The sequence below is a fragment of the Rhinolophus sinicus genome, chromosome 14 (genome assembly GCF_057876585.1).
Source record: "Rhinolophus sinicus isolate RSI-liver-muscle chromosome 14, RSI-T2T, whole genome shotgun sequence".
Taxonomy (NCBI): Eukaryota; Metazoa; Chordata; class Mammalia; order Chiroptera; family Rhinolophidae; genus Rhinolophus; species Rhinolophus sinicus.
This window is the reverse complement of record NC_142514.1, coordinates 148,943,990-148,968,969: the sequence shown is the minus strand read 5'-3', so window position 1 is coordinate 148,968,969 and position 24,980 is coordinate 148,943,990. Positions and strand designations below refer to the sequence as shown.

Genomic DNA, 24,980 nt, shown 5'->3' with positions numbered 1-24,980 from the left:
TCATTTTTTTCCAACAAAGAATAGGAAATGGGGAGCTTCTTTGTTTGGCCTAGCCTGAGAACTAGTCTCATGAAGCTTATAGATAGAGTGCACCTAGGTTGGCTCCTCTTGTTACCAATACCAGGAGCTCTTATAAGGACAGAAGGGTTTGCTGGGAATGACTGGTCCCACGCTTGGCAGTGAGAACCTTACCCAGTGTACTGCATTCTAGTGCACTGTGGGTGAGGAAGTTCTGAGAGTTATAGGGGGAGTTATCTCTGCAGGACTCAGCTAGGATTCCTCTACTTCCAGCTTCGGTCATTCTCAGCCTTGGATCTTCCTGCTGAGTTTCACTGCGATGGCCCTTCCTTGGACTTGCAGGGAAGTCTCAGCATCTGCAGTGATTGAGTTTGCTATGAGCACAGTCTTAGTGAATTCGTCACCATGGAGGTCAGGTCTGTCTAATCTGTCTGCCTTACAAGTGCCACCCCAAATCCCCAAATGACTTCTCTCCCCATGACCTTGGCACTCAGAGTTTTGGGACCTGGGGGTCTGTGTTCTCAATCGCCATCAGTGTATGCTCCCTCCTGCTGTGGGGCTGGGAAGAGTTAGCCCTTCCTCTGCCTTTGATGGGAAGAGTCATTTCTTTACTATGGCTTCTCTGCTTTGCAGCAATAGCCTCGGGGAGAGCCGAGAGCGTGCGGCATTGCTCTTTGATCACGCCCCACCCTTGGGTGCATATGCTTTTCCACATTCTGGGTCCTCATGGAAACTCTGTGAAGTGGAGATGATCTTCCTCCTATTCTGCAGATGAGAAAAAGACACTAGAAGAGAAGCTGCAACTAGTGGCAAAGATGAAACTGAATTCAAGACGGCTGGCTCTGAATTCAGTTTCTTCCTCAGTACCCAATTCATGTCCGTCGTTTAGCTAATGAGGAGTTGGCCCCTCACCCTGAGGAGAGCACATGCTCAAAGGTTTGCCCTATGTGCCTGTCCCAACCACCAGCTACTTGGAAGCCACTGGATGCCCTTTGAAGAAGTATGTGCTCACCAAGACGTGATGAGCCAAGCCAGGGGGACCTGGGGCTTTGGCTGGTACGTGCTTTGGACCACAGGCCGTCCTGTTCTGCCCTGAGGCTGAGTCATTTCTGGACGTTCACATCGGGTCACTCTATGGTCTCATGTTACTTGTCTTACAGCACTTCTGGGGTTCTTGGGGACCTTCCCCAGCCTTCCTTTAGGAGGACTGGTTTGGTAGGCAACCCATGTCCTGAAACACACTGAGCTCACTTGCTTTTTCATTTTTATTTTCCCTTCTCACTAAGTCCATGCCATTTTCTTCCATGTCCTGTGTTTGTAAGAAAGGAAAGAGCCCTATTTAACGAGAACACATTGTATGCCAGGCACTGTGACACATCATCTCCTTGAATTTAATTCTCATCACAAGCCTGTGAGAGTATATTCCCATTTTTACAGTTCAGGATGGTAACACAGAGGATTTAGTATTTTTCCTTGCACAGCTAATAAGTGGCAAAGCCAGAATTTGAACCTGGGACTTTTAACCATACCTTTTCCATATACCAACTGTCTTCTAAGGAAGTTGGTTCCAACTGTGATGGCCACTTCATCCCCAATTTAAGCTTGAATTCTGCTGTGTCTCCAGCTCTGTGGAGCTTCCCAGGCATCCTGGTTAGTCCTTCTTTCTAGGGACTTTATCTGCTGAGAATCCTAGGCTCTGAGAGCTGAAAGGGACTTCCGAAGTCACCACATCCCTCTCCTCTGGAGCTTGAAGCTCCTGCCTGATCTTCACAGCCTCCTTGGAGGTAAGCAGGACAGAGATTGTTTCCTTGCTTTTTGTATGAGGAAATGTGTTCCGTGAGGGTGTGCTGGCTAGTTCTCTGTTTATTCCCCAGGCCTGCTTTCAAACTTTCTCCATCAGTCTCTGTGCCCCAGGAGGCTGCAACAGCTGGGCTGCCTCGGCCTCTGGCTTCCCTCTGGGAGGCACTGGCAGGCAATTCAAGGGAGGGCCTGAGGAGAAAGAGGGGGTATTCACCCCCCACCCCCACTCCCTCCCGGCCTGGCCTCACTTTGATTTCTCCACTGAAAGCCCTGGTTCCTGTTTGGCGGCTCTTTCTTGTAACTACAGATCTTGTTGGGTCCCGTAAGAGCCCTCTGCTCCTACCCCTGGCATGGTACCCATGCTGCTCCTCTCTTGTGCTTCACCGTCCCTCACTGCTTCCCTCAGGCCTGCCTGCGACTGGGAAAATAGTCCCTTTGTTACATTCTCACTAACAGTCCCATTGTTTATCTTTCTCACTCCTTTGAGTGGCCCTTCCATTTCCTGCAGGGACCCACCTGAGACAGAAGTGAAGTGACCTGCCCGTGGTCCCTCGGCAAATCGGGGGTGGAGCAGGTTCTTGCACATGGGTCTCAGGGCTCCTTGTCTGACAATGCACCTCACTGTGCTACCCGGGCCACCCTGCTCTCCAGCCTAAGCACTTCTGTCCAAGACTGAGCTTCTTAACAGCTTGTCTCTTTACAGCATGTATTCCTGGGCGCACCATTGCCCACCCTCCGTCACTTTTGGGGGACTTTTTCTTAGCTGTTCTCAGGCCAACATTACTGAATGCATGAATACCCCTGGGTCTAGACCCAGCACTTTTTGCCCTGGCTTCACCTTTTCCAGAACTGCTGGCCCTGAGGCAGTTCAGTCCTTCAGGCTAAGGGTCAGAAGTCCAGCCCTTGAGGCCTTTTCTGGCCTGGGGCTCAGCCCTGAACTCCAGGGATTTCCCTGAAGCTTTGGAACTGCCAAGCTCCTGCTCATTAGCTGGGCAGGTGGCCAAGACCACTCCCTGCTGCCTGACGTTGCATAGTGGACACCATGTGGGCCTGTGGGATTGTCTCTTCCCAGGTCCCCCTCATCAAAACCTTGTCTGAGCTTCAGAAACCATTGAGTGCTACCTCCTCCTGACCATCCTCCACGGTTGGACTCCTGGTCCCAGGCCTCTGCCATCATCCACAGTGGCTGAGTTCTGGGAACTCTACCACTCTGAGGGGGACCACAAGTGGCCAGATTTTAGAGCACAAATACTGACATCCCTTAGCCTGGAGGAGGAAGCGAGGCTGAGCACGATGTCAGAACCTCAGGCAAGCAGATTGGACTCAGTGATCAGCACTAATTCCTTTGGGAAAGAAGAGTGCCAGGCTAAAAACAAAAAGTGCCAGGCCAGATAACAGGCAGAAACTCAGGTATATTGGGGGAATGGCAAGAGGCCACTGGGTGTGAGTAAAATACTGTCATTAGGGCGCTGAGAGTCCCCCTGTGGGCTCAGAGCCTGAAGGAGGCTGAACTTACAGGGAGAAGCCTTGTTGCCTGAGATACATAGGGTCCAGGGTTGTGTGTGCGTGTGCTCGTGTGGGAGCAGTGAGGGGGGCCACAGGGACCCAGGCCTGTGCTCCCGGTTTTCTGTTTCCCTTCCTCGCCTCCGTAGAGGTAAGTCCTTACTTCTCCCTCCTGGCTGCTATACCTGAGGCTTTTACACTCATGGCGCCTCCATTGTACATCACCTCGGAAGGCTCCTGCTGCCTCCTCAGTGAGCCACAACAACTGTGGCACATGTAGTGTATAGAGCATGAGTGTGACACATTCCTGTCACTTTTGGGGACATCCCTGGGGAGTGGCAGGGCATTTGGTTTAAATCTTGCCTGGACAACCTCTGGAATTCTTGGAGTGCCCTGAGGAATGAGTGGGAATTTAATCTGCAAAAGGAGCAGCTCTACACAGGGGCCCTGCTTGGGTCAGGGCCCACTGAGGCCTGGGGGTGCACCCCTCTTTCACAGAGGGCCTCCCTGGGGATCCTTCCCCAGAGGTAGCAGGGGACAGGACCCTCGCAGGTCTTGCATGTGTCATAAACAATCCAAAGACTCTGTTTTCCCCAAAGCGCTAGAAGCACTGTGGCTGGTGCAAGGAACACAGGCTTGTGAGTTGTGCAGACCTGGGCTGGAATTTGCCTCCACCCCTTCCAAGCTGTGCAACCTGGGCAACTCATTTCTCACATCTGTAAAATGTGAAAGTAATTACACGTCCCTCAGAGGGTTGTTGTGAAGATTAGGGGAAATGCTTATATACAAAGTAGGTGTTAAAACATTTCAGCAATTTTAATATTGTCCCACACAAATGGAGGGCAATGGAGTCCAAGGGCCCTGGGGCCAGCTTTGCCACCAGTCAGCTCTGCGACCTCGGGCAGACTATTTCCATCTGTGAGCTAGTGGGGCTGGATGAGACTATTCTCAATGCTCTGAGCGGCTAGACCTCGTGAGTTTGCCTTCCCTTTCCAAGCGGCCACAGGTGGGGCTCCTGGGAAGCAGGCTCTGAGGTGGAGGTTTGTTTGCCAGCAAGAGGCATACAGGGGATGATCGCAGGAACACCTGTGAGAGAACACGATACACCTGTCGGGAGCACAGGTCCCAGCACCAACCGCTGTGAGGGACAATACTTATGAGGGAGTGGGAGTGGGCAGGGAGAGAAGCTGAACTGTGAGGCAGCTGCAAGAGTGGTTTCAACACTCAGCTGGGACTCTGAGGATGGGATGGCCCTTCAGAGACATCCTAGAAGGAAGCAAGGTACTGGCACTTGTGCCCACATGGACCAGTTGTTGGTCCCCAGGGGAGGGCCTATAGACTAGGAGCCAGCATCTTCCTTGGCTGAGGCCGATGGCAGAGTGAGAGGCCACAGTAGGGGCGAGGGAGGTGAGGGGCAGGGAGGGGTGCCTGGCTCCTGAGACGTTCTGGGTGAGCTCCGCACCATCCATGAAAAAAGCCATCCCCACCTCTGGACTTTTCTAGAGGAGAGACTTGGTCTGCTGGCTTCTGGGTCTTGGTGCTGGCCTGGCCTGACCTTCCCCAGTAGAGGAGAGTCAGTGTCTATCCCTGCATACTCACCCTCTGCCCGGGGCTGCCAGAAATTCTGCAGGCAAAAGCTGAGGAATCTGAAGCATTTATGACTTAGCAGGATTGTTCCCAAACTGCAGGCTTCTCTAAAGAGCCTTCTGGATTTCATTGTGGTTGCTTCTCCACACTTAGAACCGAGCCAAGGGCTCCCTGGGTCTCACTGTCCAGGGCCGCCTTCTGGCTGCAGGGTCCAGGGGCCTCTGTGAGGTTGGCTGTGTAAATGTGTGGGTGTTTGGAAACCTTGCTGCTGGCCCCAAAGTGAAAAGCACAGAGGCTGGAGTCAGAGGGTCCTGGCCCTTTCCAGAGGGTCATCTTGGCCACACTACTTAACCTCTCTGGGTTTGTGTGTTCATCTCCCACATGGCTTGGTACTACCCTCAGAACCTAGGGTAGTGTCTTTGCTAGAGGAGAACAATTGTTCTACTTGAGCACACAACATGCTTTCTTCTAGTAGGTGTTTCCTTCTCTCGAGTTTGAGTGGTAGCGACTATCTTCTGGTAGATTCTGCCTCCTGCCCCTACCCCATTGCAGTTCATTGGCCCAGGAGTGGGCCTCTGACCTGTGATTAACATCGGGCACTTATTTGGAGACTTGTGTTGGTATCCTAAGCTATAAATTCCGTGCAGCCCCACAATGACAAATGGCTTTCCTTTCTCCATTCCTGCCCTCCCTCCCACTCCACTGCAGACATCGGCGGTCAGTCTAAAGGGGCAGGGTGCTGGATTGATTAGTAATGTCTTCCATAGGTATGTGAGGAGCAGAATAAGCATGCCACTATTTGCCCACCCTGGTCTTACGCTTGTAGGAATAACAATAGCAATAAGAACTCACATCTGCCATGGAGCTTTTGGTTTCAGTGAATGTCCACACTTGCATTCAATCCTCTTGACAAGTACTAGGTTACAGACTGGTCCTGCTGAGTCTGGGATGGTTACTGTCATGGTTAGAGCACTGTGTCAGAAGGAGGCCTGAAATGAGTGTGGTGGGAAAGAGACACTGTTGAGTCAGGCAAGCAGAACCAAGCCCAGTACTCAACCTGTGACAAGTCCCCCTTACATCTCACTATAAGGAGGCTCAAAGAGGTAAAGTGACTTGCCCAATAACACACAGCTAGCAAGTACCAGGGCTGGAACCCAGGTCCTTTGCTCTAAAGAGAACTTTTCAGCGTTTCTGGCTGTACCTAGAAAATGTGCTTGTACCCTCTCCCCTGGGTCTATGCTGGGTCTGTATAACTTGACTGTGAGACATTGAGAAAATCTAAGAGAAGGAGATGGTTGCTATGTATGACTTGCTTTCATTTTTCCCCTGGAAATCCGTTTTGAAATATGAGCTCATTGAGCTATTATAAATATGCGTCCATGTGGCATCTTTCACTTTTCAATCAGCATTTGTGCAGAGGCCGTTGTGAGTAACCTGGGTCATGAATGGAGGAAGCAGAAACGTTCACACATGGGCACAGGCCATGCCAATGGAGCCATTTGCTCTCAGCCGGGTGTTTGGGCTGGGCCTGGACTGTGAGTCAGGACTGCTGTCCTCACGTTTCTTTAGTTCCCCACTGCTGGGTCCAGTGATATTCCCAGTGGCAGATACAAGTGCCAAGCCCCTGACTGGGGGGTGGGAGGTGGTAGGGGAGGATTGGAGAGCATGGGGGCAGGGTTCATGGGCATGCAGCAGCTCAGCAGCCCTGGACATTCTTGGTTATTAAAGACCCAGAGTCCAGCTAGGCACTTTGATGGCAGCGCCCTCTTCCCTGGGTCTCTTATCTACCTAGCTGACAGCCCTGCCTCCAACCCTGCCCGGTTCCCCAATTCCCCAGTGGGGCTCAAAAGGCTGGTCTGTCCAGTTGCCTTTCTGAACGTGTCAGACCAGTCAGTCCCCTCTGTGCAGGGTGCCTCCTCCCCCTGATCTCTAGCCTTGTTTGCTGCCTGGGCTTAGCTCTACCTGGGCTCATCCGCTCCCTCCCTCGCTCCCCTGTGAGATCTCAGCAGTTCTGGCTGCTTTCCAGGAGCCCAGCAGCGGTCAGGTGTCCCAGCCCACCTAGGCCCTTTCCCTCCCTCCAGCCACATGACTTGTGCTCCGCCTGTCTGCTTTCTGCCCAAAGCTGGACAGCCCCCTGATCCCCCACTCCCCCTAACCCCCAGTCCCCTCCAGGACAATGACAGGCCACTGCTTTGCTGGAGAGAAAGTGAGGCTCCCTCAGGCATTCACACCTGCACTTCTTCCCAGAGCACTCCCGATAACCAAGTGTTTGGCAGGAAAAACACAGAACATACCCTCAAAAGAATACCTTTGGAGCTTTGTTCAACCTTTTTTTCCATTCAATTTCAGAGTTTCCTGCAGTCAGTTATGGAAAGCCCCACCACTCCACGTCTGCTAACCAACTGGATAAACACATGAAATAAACTCAATAAGGCATACAGTCCTGAGATATTAAAAGCAACACTGGTCCACAGTTGCAGGCAAACCTCACTGGCATTGCTCTTGACCCCCATCTTCAGCCCTTGTGGCTTGGGGTAGCCAGTATTATAGGAACACGGAGGCAGCAGAAAACTGGAGAGAATCAAGACTTCTGATTCTCAGCTGAAACCTCTTTGAACCTCTGCTTTCTCTTCTATAAAATGGATAAAAATAGCACCTACCTGAGATGTCGCTGAAATGTCTGTGGGAGCGAACACTGTGCCTGGCACATGGTTCGAGTCCAACGAGAGTTTGTCTAAAGCCTGTCAGAATTGCTGGGGTCATCACTGAATCACAGCCGCCTAAGTGGAAAGGGGCTTGTAGCTGAGCATTCCCGAGAGGGAGTATTTGTCCCCTTTTAGAGCATGGGTTCCATTTGACACAACCAAAGGGGGTCTGATCCCAGAGACAAGTGGATGAGCAGGGTCCTAACAGGGATGCTGCTGGAAGGGGTCAAGACCGAGCAGGAGCATGGGCGGAGAAGCAGCCCAGTTCCATCTGGGGTCTGAACTGGTGGCCAGAGGCAGGTTAGCAGGGCTCGGAAGTCACTAACGCATACACACGTGGGGAAGAGGCCATGTTTGTTTTGTCCTTGGCAGTATTCTCCTGTACCTAGCCCCATAGGCAATATTTAAATATTTATTGTACAAATGAAGAATCAATGAATGAATGACAACCTTATCAGTCAGAACCTGGTTGTTTCAGGAATTCCATTTGAAAACAAGGCAAAAGAACAGCTGCTGGCAGGAAGTAAAGGTTCTCTGGCAAACAGATGGGTCTGTCTGGATGAAAAGAGTCAGTGATTGGTCAGGCAGAACAGAACCAGACTCCAGAGGCCCTGAACAGACAAAGGGATTCTGGTCTGTGGACAGCGGGAGCCACTAAAGTTGGTGAGGAAGACGTGCTGAGTTCAAGAGGTTAGAGCCTGAACTCTGGAGCCAGACTGCCCAGGCTCAAAGCCCAGCTCTGATACTTAGGAGGCATGGGACCTGTATCAAGTCACTAAATCTCTCTGCGGCTTCAGTTTTTCTTCTTATTATTATTAGTTTCAGGTGTGTGTCTTCAATTTTTCATATGTAAAATAAAGATGGAAATTGTACCTACCTCATAGGGTTGCTGAGAGAATTAAATGAGATCATGTGTATAAAATGTACATTGTAAGTGCTCAGTTAGTTATTTGAGAGGGGTGTGAGATGGTCTGAGCTGTGTTTCAATAAATGTAAGCAGGGAACATGTGCGGGATGGATTAACCCAAACAGAAACGAGTTAAGAGGCCATTGTAATATCTACGCACCAGAGGATGAGATCCAAATTAGGGGAATCACTGGGGGGCCTGAAGAGCTGGGGCTCAATGCAAAACATTGCTGATTGGCTGTGTTGGAGGAGGTCGTCACGGGAGAGAAGCAGAAAATTCAGAACTCCTTTGTGTGCCTGAGAGCAGGGGTGCCTGGGAAGGAGATGACACCTCTGGATGAGACCAAGGCTGTCTAAAGAAGGAGCAGCTCTAAGGAGGAAAGAACATGAAACAACCAACTTTGATTTCTTGGTGAAGGAAGCGTTAAAGACATAAGGGTGGAGAAAGTGGAAGGAGAGGCCTGCTGAAAAGGTAGGGAATAGGTGTTTGTGGAGATGAAGGCAATTCACGAGAGATGAGAGAGGACTCGAGGAAGCCAGAGGGCACCCAGTGGCAATTAAAGGGTGACTCAGTGGTTAGCTCATGGCGTATCCGTTCTGTGATTTCCTGCAGCAGTTCAATGCTGGGGAACAAGAGTAGAGATGTGTCGTGCGGGGAGGCCTGCGGGGTCTCTGGTCCCACTCCCCACATAAGAACGCAGGACATGGTGAAGCCAAAAAGGAACACCCATGGAGCCATAGATGGGGGAGTCATACCACTATATTCTCTCTGGCAGCTGGGTTGGAGACACAGGAAGGAGGAGCCACACAATTCTCAACCCTCATTGCTCCGCTTGCAGGCTCAGCCACCATCTTCTTGCTAGCCCCCATTTTTTCTGCTAGCGTAGCCACAGCAGTTATATTAGTGGCCAATGGCTCACCGGTTACAGCTGACGGCCAACTAGCCACAGCTGATGGGCATGCAATCACAGCTGATGGCCAATTACTACCTGAGCCAGCACCTGTCTATGTGAGGCCGAGAGCCTGGAAACTGCTTTTTGTGGTTCTGTCCCCACAAGATGCCTACCAGGGGGGCTGACCAAAAGGTGATTTGGAGAAGCAAGGAAACTTTCAGTGTGAGGACAGTCAAAATAACTTGCAGTGGAGCTCAGGCTGGAATTTGGGGTCTTTCACGACTACTTGGAGTCTGTGGAATAAAGACAGTGATTTTTTCAGCAACAAGTTAGAGAAGAAAAATAATGTTGTCTCCATTTGGCTTTAGGGTGAATTGTGTGCTTTTGAAGCACCAAATCTGTATGAAACATGAAATTGCTGATCCTGGAGGCAAATGCCCCTAAAAATTTCAGGCAGCTTGGGCTGGGGTATTTTCTGGGAGAATCTAACAGGGACTTTCAAAGGCATCCGGCACTCTCTCATGCCACTGAATTATTTTAAATGAGCTACATCTGTCACCCACTTTAGGATGGAAGAATCCATTTGGGAAGGGACTGTGTGCTTTCTGATCCCATTTTGTGCATAGAATGGGGCTGAACCCGGAACAGACATTCCAGAAACATTCCTTGACTTGACTACATTCTGATCATGCACAGTTTGGGGCTCCACCCAGGGAGTCGACAGGGATTCTTCTTGTCCCATGGTGTTCGGTGTCCCAGCCACTATGGGTGAGAACACTTCATGAGGGGATAGGAATCGTCATGAAAAGCACAGAAGACAAAGTTCTGTATTTTGACAGATCCCATCGAAAGCATGTAGGTCAGACAGTCAGTCAATCTGTTAGTGCAAATGCGTGGACAGGTGAATGTTATAAAGTAATCTGGCAGGTGCCCTGATTAGAGTGGTTGATGGTGAGCTTGGCCTCTCACAGGCAACGGCAGACTTAGTTATGGGTCTGGACAACACACATTTCCAGTGCGGGATTGTAGGACATTCTGGGAATTAGCTGGGAGAACCAACGACGCAGTAAGTACAGGCTCAGATGCTGCACAGAGAATGCCCCCCCCCCCTCCTGAGTACACCGCATCAACCAGAAACTCCAAACGTCAAGAAATGAGGCGTCTATGCCTCAGTGACCTAGCCTAGCACATGCTCCCTGGCCATCTTCTTATTGTCCATTATTTTAAGCCAAATGTCCCCAGTTCCATGAGAGTTTATATTTCCAATGTCATGACAAATAAGGATAGATGGGGTAACCTCTGAAGCTCAAGTGGAAGGCGGCTTGCTTCCAGGAGCTGCTTTTCAGAAACATGGGCAAATGTTTGCCAAGGGCAGGCACTATTTATATGGGCAGGCGGTGAGGCCATTGTCAGCGTTTCCAGGAAGACATATAAAAGCCTGAGAGTCGTGCAATGCCAGCCCTGGCTCCCATACCGAACAAATGTGTAGCAGATTAAATATCTATTGTCCTGTCCACCTCAATAAAACATGGCACTCTTTAAAGCAGTTACCTTAATGATGTTTGTGTGTCTTGGAATGCCTCCCTGGGCTAACAAATTACATCTGAAGATGTGAAAACATGAAAATCGATAACAAGAAATGAAAAGTCTGTTTCACTGATAAAACATCATTTATCTTAATCATTGGGGCTTCTCAAAATTTTCTAAGTGCCCTTTTAAATGCCAGCATCAAAGCTAGTACCCATGTGTGTGCAGAAAGCCTGGGGGTCAAGGCAAGGATATGGACTGCGAAGGCCACAGATCCTGCTAAAGAGAAGCATCTTTCTGGGGCAGATGCCCACTGGACTGGTTTCCAACCAAAGAGCGCCCAGACGGGGCTTTCCAGGGATATTTCTGGTATTTCGAAATTCCCGGTGAAAATAATATACCTTCCTATGAAAGATATTTCTCAAGACACTAACTGTGAAGCACAAGTGACCCACTTTTGGTAGGCTTTATATAATGTGTAGGCATTATAACAATAATAATTTATGCGAATTAATATGATTGGGAAAATGAAATTATTCTACCTCCAGGAAGCCTCTACCTTGCCCTGTCCCCAGGCTGGATGACAGCATTCCCGCTCCTCCTTCCCCCTCAAATCCACATAGGAATAAAACAGCAGAAGTCTTTCATGGGTGAGAAGGTTGGAAGCACTGGTCCCCAGGGATCAGCTCTCTGGTTGCTAGTCCCCTTTTCCTTTGTTTCACATGTGCAAACTCATCCAGTTTTCCGGTTCTCTTAACTCTTCTCAGAAGACCAAAATGGGGAGTGGTTGGAGATGGTCTAGTGGTTTCTGCCCTCTCAGCAGCCCCAGGGAGGTGAAGTGTTAGGACCGCCCAGCAGGCACTGCCGTTAAAAGCACACCCAGGCTTCCACCACTTGCTTGAGACAAAATTGGGGGCAGGCAGAGGCTCAGTCTCACCTGGTCTCCTTTGCTCTGCAGCTATGACCGTGGTTTGCAGATGGGAAGGGCAGTCTCAGACCTCCATATTGCTGACATATCTTTCTCCAATGTTTTCCTACACAGTGGCTAGAAGACTTACCATACACTGATTCCCATTTATCTTATGGTAAAACCTACAATCCTTTGATCCCTCTAATTTGATACATTTTCTCCCCACTGTACCCTGAGCCATCCTGGCTTTCTGCCAGTTCCTCCAGGGAACCAAGTCGTCTTCTGGCTTGGGATGCTTTCCGTGCTGTTCCTTTGAAAGGCAAGCTCTTCACTTGCGTAACTCAATGATTCAGGTGTTACTTTAAAATGACTCTTTGCCAGAGTTCTGTCTTGACCTTAAAATCCAAATGAGACTTCTTTCATAGTTTTTTGTGCTTCTCCACAGCAGTCATCGCAGTTGTAAGTATAGCAGGTCCTTGAATAACATCGTTCAACTTTGTTTTGTTAGAACGTTGTTAAGAAAAAAAATTGATTCCTGGGCAGGGCTACTGTCTGTATAGAGTTGGCATGTTCTCCCCATGACTGTGTGGGTTTCCTCTGGGTCCTCCAGTTTTTTTCTCATATCCCAGAGATGTACACGTGAGGTGAATTGGTGTGTCTAAACTGTGCCAGTCTGAGTGAGTGTGGGTGTGTGTGATGCAGTCTGGGGTGGGTGCCTGCTTGTGTCCGGAGCTGCTGGGATGGGCTCCGGCCGTCCACAACCCTGAACCGGAATAAGTGGGTTGGAAAGTAATTCTTCTGCTTTTATTAATCTTTCTTAAATGTATATATAGCTCACATTTATTTTGATGTTTAATATTAGAAGTGTTTGGAGTCTTTATGTAGAAGTTTGGTGATTTTTTGTGTGACCAGAAATACATCATAGGAAAACTCTTGTTTATATCAGTTAACCTAGGGTAAAATTGGTTTTGTTATATGTCTTCTTAAAGTTGCAGTTTCCAAGATCCTACCGATGACGTTAAGTGAGGATTTACTGTACCATTGATTTGTGATTGTTTTTTGCATGACTTTCCCATTAGGCTGAGCTGCATGAGTGAGCCTCACTTGCCACTGGACATAGTCTACCTAACACGTTATAGACACTCAGCATATACTTGGTGACTAGATGGCCAAGTGGCTGAATGAATAGAGGGATCTACAGGGGACCCATCCTGCACATTTCTCGGGAGGCAAATAGTCTCCATGGTCAAACGTGACTGGGACATGCTCTATTCTGTCTCCCCTTAGAGAGTCATAGTAGGCGTTAGTGTGGGCAATGTTGAGATGGGCTCCAATGAGAAAACAGAGCAAAACATAAAACCCAAACTGTAGAAAGTGAGTTTAATTTTCTTTCAGCTGTCTCCCAGACTTATTTGAATGTGTCACTTTTTCCCTGAACCTCTATTAAACATCCCGCAGAATGGACAGTAAGAGCTACTTCACTGGTGGCTTCCTACCTGGGGGGCCTGAAACTCTCAAGATTGCCAGGTGGGGGTTGCTCATCCTGCATTGAGCCACCCTGGCAGCTGCCTTGCTGGCACCATGGACACACATGCAAATATTTACATGTGCAATCACCCTAGTAAAGCGGTAGCAGGAGCAAATTTTGGAGCCAGCCTGGATTTATATTTTTCAGGGAAAAAAGAACAATTGAAACTTGGTGTTCGTAGATAGAATCTTTGTGGTCATGACAACGAGCAACTCACGCATACTAACTTGCATTTTGCTGATACCCGCATCTGCAGGTATCGGGGAGCTGGAATGTAGATGGAGGCCCCTCCTCTGGCAAGTCCACTTACCTCCCAGTATTTGCATCTCAGTGCAGGCCTCTTCTTCTTCTCACTTTCCAAAACAACTCTCTTGAATTTCCCAACAGACCTACGTGAATTTTATGAGGGGAGATTGCTTGTAACTTTAACATGGGTGAAGGTTTTAGGACATATCCCTCTTGCATACCTATGATGCTTTATGTAGGTAGGGCTGTATTAACGGCAGTGGATCTCCAGTTACTTTTGGTCACTCCCTCCTTAGGCAGGCAAGACTGCTTGACTCACCGACTCCGTCTAGTCTCATTTTCCAGTGGAAAAATAAATTAGTGATAATTTGGGGAGGAATGGGTTATGTATACATTTGCTCTAGCACTGGAGTATGGATAATTCATATTTGAACCACAATGTATACATCTTAGAGTCTAGTTATTGGAAAATTACAGCCCCAGGATACTGTTGATGCAAATAAGCTTCAGGATACTTTGTAGGGTTAACCAGGCAACCCACCACAAAATAAATAGATAATGATAAAGCTAAGCTAACAGTAATTCATAATTAGAACAGTACCGTTAAGAGTAGCAATTACAAATCACAACCAACTCAGGCAACACTGATGATGTGCTGATAAAGAGTCCTTGTCCCAGAGTTTGGAAATGTCAACTCTGCCTGCACATGTGAAATCCAGGGACTTCTGACTGAGTCAAGGAGCGCCGCGTGGCGGCTGGGCTGGCAGAACACGGCAGGGCACTCAGTCACCTCGAGGACTCTCTTAATGAATTCCAAATTAGCCCTAGTAATACGTACAAATGAAAGCTTAATCAAACTGCACACCACTCACCATAATCATCTAAAGGAGGACTTCAGGATGGCAGGGCACACGAGAATGTTTCTGGTAACACCCCCCCTTACCCCCCACCCCAGTAAGTCTGTCTCTGACTTTGGAAATCACTATGGAGGCAGCAGCACCTCCTTTGGGTAGGGCTTTCATTTCCTAAGTCAGGCAGGCCAGAGATGGGTCCTTGGATTTACAAAGTGCTCAGATTCTCATTTTTTTTCCAGTGTGAAAGGTTTTAATACCCAGTGTAAAATAATCTCCAAGATATAATATTACGTGATAGCAATGTGCCTGATAGTATGTATAATATGCTATTTATGTAAAAAACCCCAACAATTTTATATGTGTGATGATGCTTTTTATGGCTGAAGTATCTCTGGAAGTGAATATAAGAAATGGATCAAAATAGTTGTCTTTAGGGAGGGGTATTGGCTGCTGGGAGGGAGGGGAGAAGGAGGGAGGGAGATTTAGGTTTTTCACTAGATACCCATTTATGCATTTTGAATTTTGCACCATGTATTAACTATTAAAAATATCAATGCATTTAAATTTAGAAAAAAAGAAAAGCCTATAGAGACTAGACTTATCTCAGCTTCTTTTTTTAAAAGAGATGAGGGTTAATTTTGGTTTGTTTATTGTTCTGATGCCATTTTCCTACCTTTAAAACCATGGCCATGCATTGAGCAGCAGAATCTAAAGGAAAACCTCTAAATGAGATGACAGAGTTTTAAAACCAGGCCCAGGTCCAGGGATTCTGGATTGAGGCTAAGACCTCAGTCTTGAAACACTATTTTCTGAGAAATTAGACCTGTTATTAAAAAAAACTTTCCAAGTGTTCTGATGTGTTTTCATCTCAAGTATATAAAGTACAAAAAGGAGTGATCTTAATAAGGGGTCTTGTTACACTTGCAGCTTGAAAACAAAAGACGAAAGACAAAACAAAAGACAAAAACAAAAGACAAAACCAGAGAGAAAGGTTGTACAGCAAAGCATGTTTAAATGAATGCATTCTTCTTATATCATCTCGCTTTAGTATTGCTCAAGGAGGTAAAGCAATGATTTATCTTGATTTCCGATCAGGAATTTAAAAGAGAGCAAACAAATATTATACTACTTAGTATTTCCTAATGAGAAACATAATATTTCATAATTACATGAAAAATAACTATCCTTTTACATAAATGGACACAAGAGAGTACATTGTCATTACATCTTAAATGCTCATTTTGCTGAATAACAGTTCTTTTTTAGAGCAAAATATCTAAAGAAATATGTAGTAGCTCTAAATTTGTTGGGTTCTGAGTTACTGCAGATAGACTGTAGAGTAAGAATTGTTTAGGAGCTGGAAGAAAACGTTTTGGACCACATGGAGGCCTAACTCTGGTGGTGTAGACAGGGTTCAGCCTCAGACTAGAGCAGGGCTTTGTGCAATGGGCGAAAGTAGTGACAAAGCAAGCACAGACTTCTGGAGGCGGGTACACAGGCTGTGTCCATCTGGCATATTTGGGAAGATTCTATAAAGACATATCAGTACAAGTTATTAATTATCCCACAAGCACTTGGTCAATTTACAAAGACTGTAAACCCCACAAGTCCCATCCATCCGTCTGCCTGAGGATATTCCCCTATATGTTAAGTGTGCAAATATTTTCCCCAAGCTTCTTGTCCCCCGAAGTACCCCCCATTTTAGTCCCTTTCCTATTACTACAGGACCTGGCAGCCTGGGACAATTAGAGCCTTGTATTTAAAAGTTGGGTTCACAGAGAGGGGATACAAGTTACCACAAGCCTGTGAGTAGCCCACGCAAGGAAACCACTCGGCTTGGGTCTGAATGACTTACATTTTTCCTCGCTTGAATTAGCTGGTAATTGCATGTAGGCAGACTTAGCCAGAAACGGTCTAAATGATCAATTAGAAAGCAAAAAGGAGTTCCTTTCTTTAAAGTTCAAGGGTCCCTGTTGAAGAGCCCTACTTCCCAAGCCATGCTCACGTGGGCCTGCGCCTAGCTTTCTGTGGTGCAGGCGTATATTATACATTTGCCTAATGATAATGAATCGAGTACTTATTTTGCAGGAAAATATAGGGCACTTCCATTACATGTAATCAAGCAAAAAGGCTGTAAAATGTGCCACTCCATTAATTTTAAACAGAATCCTTTCCAAATGTCACCCTGAAACCAGAGTATGGAGTTATTACAAATCTGAAGGAATTAAGAGTAATTTTCATTTGTACAAAGGAGTTGAGGGACATGACTCCTGCCACACATACACTATTAATTGGGTTAACTTTCATTTGCCAATTTGAGTATGGATCACTAAGCCCTGACCCGGCCTGGTTGGTGGTGGCGTTAGTGGGCCCTGTCTTCTCTGTGGGCACATGTGCACACATACACACACGACAATAGGACGTGCAAAGAATGGGATGTAATTGGCTAGTTATTAGCAAATATGCTGTTCAAAGGGGAAAAAATGCCAACTATTGGCAAGTCACTGAACCTCTCTGAGCCTCAGTTTCCTCATCTGTAACACCTGCTTCAATAGGAGTCGTGAGGATTGAGTTTGAGTACATCAGAGCCCGTACTGTGGTGTCTGATACATGGTTTACACCCCTCAAATGGAAACTCTTATCTTTATTTTCATTTTCTGTGTGGGCCTCTCGGGCCTGAGCGGGTTCCCAAATCACACTGAGGGAAATCTGGACCCGACACCAGGATGGGGATGACCTTCTTAGGCCATTGCTGGGTCAATCCCCAGGGCCTGGGAGGTGTGGGTCAGCCCACTGAGTTACTGAGTATTTCCTTCCTAATTCAGTTCCCACTGTCTCTGAGTTATAGCGGACTGTGGGAGAGCAGAGAGCACGAGACAGGAGTAAGCAGGTGAAGGAGGATTGGAGGATGGTCCCATCTGCCCCTCATTCCACGTTCCGGTACTTGGTGAAGAGGTTGTACAACACTCGCAGTGTGGATTTCAGGTCACAGTTGACAATGTCTGCATAGAAAACAAAAAAATACACAAAGCTTCATTGGGGTCACGTGACCCAAAGTTGGCATCCGTTGTCGTCTTCCGTCTATCACCTCGTGCCCAGCATGGTGCTGGGGGAGGTCACACCCCTTACCCACGGGACATTATTCTGTGCTCTGGAAGAGCTCCCCGTTCTCCTGGGAGACAGGAGCCTCCCCTAGGAGATGACACAGGGCAGGTGGGTGTTGAAGTGTGCAGTGAGAATTCAGGGCATGGGGCTAGCAAGGGGCAGACGTGTTGGGCTGTGGGGTTTCACCTCAATAAAATGAAGCAGGCCCCAGAGCATGCAGCCTTCACCCTGGAAACAGCATCTTGAGAAAAGAGAGGTGCTTGCTGTCCCCTGAGTCTCACCTACCCCCGGGGCCCCTCTCCCACAGAGCTGGCCCTGAGTGGTAGGAAGGAGGGAAGCGTCTGAGGCTACAGCGGGGGAAAGGTGAGTTACGACCAACCTGCCTCACCCTTAGGAAGGGCCCAGAAGCCAACCTGGCAGAGAGTACTCAGTAAACATGTGTCTTCAGGGGCCAGACAGATTCAGAGTAAGGATAGAGCAAGGCAGCTGGGTTTGAGGCTGGGTGTTGGAGGGTATTCAGGAGAGTTCTACCATGGGTTGCCAAGCTTTTAAACAACCATTTCCTGTGTTCCCTCCTTCCCTTCCTTTCATTTAGTCCTCTTCTCGACTGCCCCTCTAACCTCTGCCAGCTCCTCCGCCTTCTCTTCCCCCCACCAAGGCCCCCTCTCTGCTCCTGTGTTTCTGTAGTTTTATCCCTTGGAGGGCTTTCCTCTGAAGAACTGGAGTAGAGAAAACACATTTAAAAAGGAACTCGGCCTACTATTTAGGAATGCATACTAAGGTAATAAAAGTAGAAAAAGAAAAAAAACTATTAAAAAGACAAAAGCCTGATGCCTGTAAAAGTCAGCAGAGTGGTCATCTTTAGGGAAGAGGGAGAGGATTATGTTCAAAAAAGGCGAGTTGGAGGGAACGCGCCGGAGCTGGGTGACATCCCTGAGCTGGGTGGTGGTGGCATGGTGGCTCTCTGGGTAATGTTTCACTAACCTGCACATTTATACTTTATGTTGCTTTCTGGCAATGTGACATTGTTCACAGTAAACATGATTAAAAAGACACCTAAGGGTGCAGAAGGTCAGGTGAGATAAATGATGTTAAGAGAAAACAATGAATGGGATTTCACGGTGGGAGGGATCAGGCTGAGCCTCCTAGAAAGGAGGGGTTGGGGACATGTCAGGACTCTAAGAAGTAACACCCTGGCGAGAGGACTAGGGAGGGATCCTTTAAGCGCGGAGGTGAGTCGTTGGTCAGGCTTGGTTGTGGCTCCCAGGCTTTAGCCTTGGGACCTTTGCAGCTGCCACAGCCAGGTCCTAGGCCCCACAAAGATGAGCACGCATGGGGCCCTAGCCGAGGACCTGGGGAACCTCCTTAGGGCTTCCCCCCACCTCTGGGCCTCCTCCTGTGCGGCCCTCCCCGGTCTCATCCCAGTTGCAGCTGGGCTTGGGCTCTTTCTCCTCCTGGTAGACTAGGGGCTCCCAGGGATCCTGGGAGGCCTGGAGCTCAGTTTCCCTTTCTGTTCCCATGTTGGTTCGTGCATGTATCTGAGCCTCTCTACCTGGGACCCTGCCCAGTGGCTGAGCCCTGCTACCGTCCCCTATTCATGTTGCATCACTCCATGCCCTGTGGGTGGGTTCCTGTCCTCCCCTGACCACTTGGTGTTTGAGTGTTTCTTAAATTCCACTCAAGTCAAAGATTAGGAAGTTACCCCAGGTGGGAACTCCTAGGAAGGCAGAGAGGAGACAAAGTGGGCTCACCAAGGGAGTGAGGGTGAAGGGGCAGGGGGCGGAGTCACTGCAGCAGGCTCCTGCCTGGGCTTCTTAAAGCCTCTTCCCCTCTCCAGTCCGTTCTACCCACTGCAGCTGGACTATGCAGCCTCTGGGGACGGCTGTTTCCAGGGGATGTCAAGGTGCAGCAGAGCCCTGAGTGTCAAACAGCACGGCAGAGAACGCGTTTCCTGACTTGAACACCATTTTGCCACGAAAAACGCGTCTACCGTAGTCAATGCGATTTTGCAACACCCTCAGGGAATTAGCCACGTCCTCTGTAATTACCCACCTTTTGTAAAATCTGCGGCATGTACTGCTGAATCTCCCTGTCCAGGGAGAAGCACAGACACCAGACAGAGGGCTGGGGTAGACTTCTCACAAAGCACAGGTCCACAGAATACCATTTCGCTTCTCCGTTATGTACTGGAAATTTTCAGCACGGGCATTATGCCCAGTGTAACAACAAATAAAACAGATGTTTTTCCATTCACATTGGTCAGGAAGTTTCATGTTAATCAGTTCAATCATTGCACAAGAAATGTCATCTATATGCTGACATATCCCTACAGATTGATACTGGGAAAACTGTCCTGAGGGCAATAAGTGCCTAAAACCTGAAGTATAAGCAGGAGTACTTCCAATCTGTTCCCCGGAAGTCTCCTGTTAAGCAGCTCAAGAAAACACGCAGACATCCTGGCCTGGGCTCTCCCACTGTGTTTCTCCTACCCAGAGATGGGGTGCTCATCGTCTGGCCACTCAAGAGTACTTTTCTCATGGCTTTAGGATGCTGGAGTGGCCTTGCCAGGGACACAGCCCCTCAAGCGACACCAATCTTTCTAGAGGTCCTCCTTAAGCAGTGACCAGGCACGTAGAATAAATGAGAATAAAGGGTGGCTTTTGTTGGCTAGAGCTGATAGTTACCGAGGTTCTGGAATGAGGCATGAGACAGGGACCCAACCAACATCTATCTACACCATCCACCTCTCGGCTCAGAGTTTCCTGTTTTCTCCTCCATCTTCATAAGGAAAGGTGTTCGTTCCCACAAGGTGCTTCCCACTATATAATCACAGCCCCGATCTTTTCGCCCAACTGCAGTTCTGCTTGTTCAGTGCCTAGGTGTCAACGTCAAGGTTTTCAAAGCTGACATCCCTATGTCCCTCCCAAGCATGTTTTTCCTCCTGGGGTCCCCCATGCTGCCGAGGGTGCCCTATATCTAAACATCTGTTCTTTGCACTGCCTTCCAAATGATCTCCCTGGAACAGAGCGCTGATCAAACTCACTTACTGCTGAAGCACCTCCAAAGCTCCCACGCCTTCAGCGTCAAGTCCAAACTTTCTGCCGTGGCATCTAGGCCCTCACATCAGCTTGCTTTATCCCCATCAACCATTACTCAATTCATACTCTTAATGTTCCAGCCAGATAGGTAACTGCTTACATTTATTGTTAGGTGCCAGGTGCTGTGCAGTAGGCGTTGTCACATTTAATCCTGTAATGTGCAGATCTCTAGGAGTTCCATTTTTTATAGACATGAAAATGAGGCTCAGGGGGGTAAGTTGCCCAAGGTCACACAGATAGTAGGATAGGGACCGGACTCAGCCAGAGCTGTCATGGGCTTCAGCCACATGCGATTCTGTCTCAATAACTGAGCCACTCTCCCCTCCCCAGGGAGAACTATCGCACATATCGTCATCCTGTCTGGGATGCCTGCACCTTTATCCTTTTTTAAAAATATTTTTAATTACACATATAGTACAATACAATGTTATATTAGTTTCAGGTGTACAACATAGTGATTAGACATTTATATAATTTACTTATCACCCTGATAAGTCTAGTACCCATGTGATACCAGGCATAATTACAATATTAACTGTATTCCCTAAGCTGTATTTTACATCCCCGTGACTATATTTATAACTTCCAATTTGTACTTAATCCCTTCACCCTTCTCACCCATCCCCCCAACCACCCTCCCATCTAGCAACTATCAACTTATTCTTCACATCTAGGAGTTTGTCTTATTTTCTCATTTATTTTGGTTTTTAGATTCCACATATAAGTGAAATCTGAAGAACTGGAGTAGAGAAAACAAATTATTGGTATTTGTTTTCTTCTGTCTGACTTAATTTCACTTAGCATAATACCCTCTAGGTTCATCCACGCTGTTGCAAATGGCAAGATTTCATTATTTTTCATGGCTGCATTATTATTCTGCATTATTTATATTTCATTATTTTTCATGTATATATGTTCCACCTCTTCTTTACCCATTTATCTATCAATAGACACTTACCCTGTTTCCCCGAAAATAAGGCCTAGCTGGACAATCAGCTCTAATGCATCTAATGCAAAAATTAATAGAAGACCCGGTCTCCTATAAGACCGGGTCTTATATTATAGAAATATAAGACTGGGTCTTCTATTAATTTTTGCTCCAAAAGACGCATTAGAGCTGATTGTCCAGCTGGACCTGATTTTCGGGGAAACACAGTAGGTTGTTTCCTTGGTTATTGTTAATAACGCTGCAGTGAACAAGAGGGTGCACATATCTTTTCAAATTAGTGTTTTGGATTTCTTCAGAGAAATACCCAGGAGTGGAATTGCTGGGTCATGGTAGTTCTAATTTAAATTTTGACTTTTACAGGAACCTCCATGTTGTTGTCCATAGTGTCTGCACCAATTTGTAGTCGTCCCGCAGTGCATGAGGGTGCCCTTTTTTCCACATCCTTGTTAACACTTGTTGTTTGTTGATGTATTGATGACAGCCATTCTGACAGGTGTGAGGTGATCTCATTGTGGTTTTAACTTGCATTTTCCTGATGATTAGTGAAGTGGAGCATCTTTTCATATGTCTATTTGCCATCTGTATGTCCTCTTTGGAGAAATGTCTGCTCAGGTCCTCTGCTCATTTTTCAAATTGACTTGTTTGTTTCTTTGGTGATAAGTTGAAGGAGTTCTTTATATACTTTGGATATTAACCCTTATCAGATGTATCGTTGGGGAAGATTTTCTCCCATTCAGTAGGTTGTCTTTTTGTTGCATTTGATTTCCTTCACAGTACAGAAACTTCCTGTTTGTTTATTTTTCCTTTTGTTTCTCTTGATTGGGACATGCAAAAAAAAGCATTGCTAAGATCAATGTCACAGACTTTACTGCCTATGTTTTCTTCTAGGAGTTTTATGGTTTCAGGTACTTTTTTTTTTTTCTTCCCCTTACCCCCTGCCCCACTGCCAACTCTGAGTCAACCGTTGTTCTCAGTCTAGGATGCGTTTCACTGGCCCATGTTGGTATTAGGAACATTGCTCACTGGCTCACAGCCGCACACAGCAGCCCAGTTCCAGGTCAAGCTGTTGTTGTCAATCTAGCTGTAGAAGGCGGAGTTCACTGGCCCATGTGGAAATCAAACCGGCGACCTCGGTGTTAGGAGCACAGCATTAGGCTCACACCTGAGCCACCCGGCCACCCCTGGTTTCAGGTCTTATACTTAAGTCTTTAATCCATTTTGAGTTTGTTCTTATATATGGTGTAATTGGTGAAGTTTCTTTTTTTTTTGCATCTGGTTTTCTCAGCACCATTTATTGAAGAGGTTGCCTTTATTCCGTTGTATATTCTTGTCTCCATCATCACTAATTAATTGGCAATATAGGAATGGGTTTATTTCTGGGCTCTCTATTCTGTTTCTTTGATCTGTGTGTCTGCTTTTATGCCACTACCATACTACTTTTATTATTATGACCTTGTAGTATAGTTTGATATCAGGTAGTGTGACACCTCCAACTTGTTCTTCTTTCTGTGTGTGTGTCTTTCAATTGCTTTGGCTATTTGGGGTCTTCTGTGGTTCCATATAAATTTTAGGATTATTTATTCTAGTTCTGTGAAAAATACCTATAGTATTTTGACGGATTGCATTGAGTCTGTAGATTGCTTTTGGTAGTATGGACATTTTAATGATGTTCATTCTTATCCATGAGCATGTATATGCTTCCATTTATTTATCTCTTCTTCAATGTCTTATAGTTTTCAGAGTAGAGGTCTTTTACCTCCTTGGTGAAATTTATTCCTAGGTATTTTATTCTTTTTGACGCAATTGGAAATGGGATTGTTTTCTTAATTTTGTTGATAGTTTGCTATTGGTATACAAAATGCAACCGATTTCTGAATATTAACTTTGTATCCTGCTATTTTACTCAATTCATTCATCTAATAGTATTTTGGTGGAATCTTTAGAGTTCTCTCTCTATATGTAGTGTCATGTTATCTGCAAGTAATGACACTTGTACTTCTTTCTTTCCAAATCGGATGAATTTTATTTCTTGTCTGATTGCTGTGGCTAGGACTTCCAGTATTATGTTGAATAAAAGTGGGAATGTGGACATCCTTGTCTTGTTCCTGATGTTAAGGAAAATGCTTTTAGCTTTTCACCATTTAGTATGATGTTAGTTGTGGGTTTGTCATATATGGTCTTCATTATGTTGAGGTATGTTCCATTTGTCCCCACTTTGCTGAGAGTTTTATGATGAATGGATGTTGGATTTTGTCAAATGCTTTTTCTGGATCTATTGATATGATCATATGATTTTTATCCTTCATTTTGTTTATGTGTTGTATCATGTTAATTGATTTGCGGATGTTGAATCAACACTGCATTCCAGGAAGAAATTCCACTTCATCATGGTGTATGATCTCCTTAATGTATTATTGAATATGACTTGCTAATATTTCATTGAAGATTTCTGCATCTATGTTCATCAGGGATATTGGCCTATAATTTTCTTTTTTGTAGTGTCTTCATGTCATTTTGGTTATCAGTAATGCTGGCCTTATAAAATAAATTTGGAAGTCTTCCCTCCTCTTCAACTTTCTGGAATAGTTTGAGAATAGGTATTACTTCTTTGAATGTCTGGTAAAATTCACTTGTGAAGCCATCTGGTCCAAGACTATAATTTGCTGAGGGTTTTTGATTACTGATTTGATTTTGATTACTGACTTGATTTTTGTAGTTAATTTGTTCAGATTTTGTTTATTTCTGATTCAGTCTTGGAATATTGAATGTTTCTAGGAATTAATCTATTTCTTCCAGGTTGTGCAATTTGTTGGCGTATAATTGTTCATAGTATTTTCTTATAATCCTTTGTATTTCTGTGGTGTCAGTTGTCACTTCTCTGTTATTTCTGAATTTATTTGGGTCCACTCTCTTTTTATATTGATGAATCTGGCTAAAGGTTTGCCCATTTTATCTTTTTAAAAAATCAGCTCTTGGTTTCATTGATCTTTGGTATTGTTTTTATAGACTCTGATTCATTTTTATCCACTCTGATTATTATCTCCCTCCTTATACTCACTTTGGGCTTTGTTTGCTGTTCTTTTTCCTAGTTCCTTTAAGTGTAAGGTTAGATTGTTTACTTGAGATTTTTCTTCTTTCTTGAGGTAGGCCTATATTGCTATGAATTTCCCTCTTAGCACTGCTATGGCTGTCCCACAGATTTGGGGTCATTGTGTTTTCATTTTCACGTGTCTCAAGGTATCTTTTGGTTTCTTCCATTATCTTGTTGTTAACCCATTCATTGTCTAGTAATATGCTATTTAGCCTTCATGTGTTTGTGTGTTTTTCAGTTTTCTTCTTTTAATTGATAT

The 24,980-nt window shown here is 46.3% G+C and overlaps 2 protein-coding genes across 2 annotated transcripts in view; one reads left to right on the top strand and one right to left on the bottom strand.

The window, feature by feature from the left end:
- LOC141572237 (uncharacterized) overlaps nucleotides 1-24,980 on the top strand; it is a 161,266-nt gene that overhangs the window by 99,300 nt on the left and 36,986 nt on the right. The window lies entirely within an intron of this gene.
- PARVA (parvin alpha) overlaps nucleotides 15,467-24,980 on the bottom strand; it is a 154,118-nt gene continuing 144,604 nt past the window's right edge. The window contains exon 13 of the mRNA XM_019729368.3: nucleotides 15,467-17,480. Coding sequence (XP_019584927.1) covers nucleotides 17,404-17,480 — 77 coding nt within the window. The 3' untranslated portion in view covers nucleotides 15,467-17,403. The remainder of the gene's footprint in view (nucleotides 17,481-24,980) is intronic.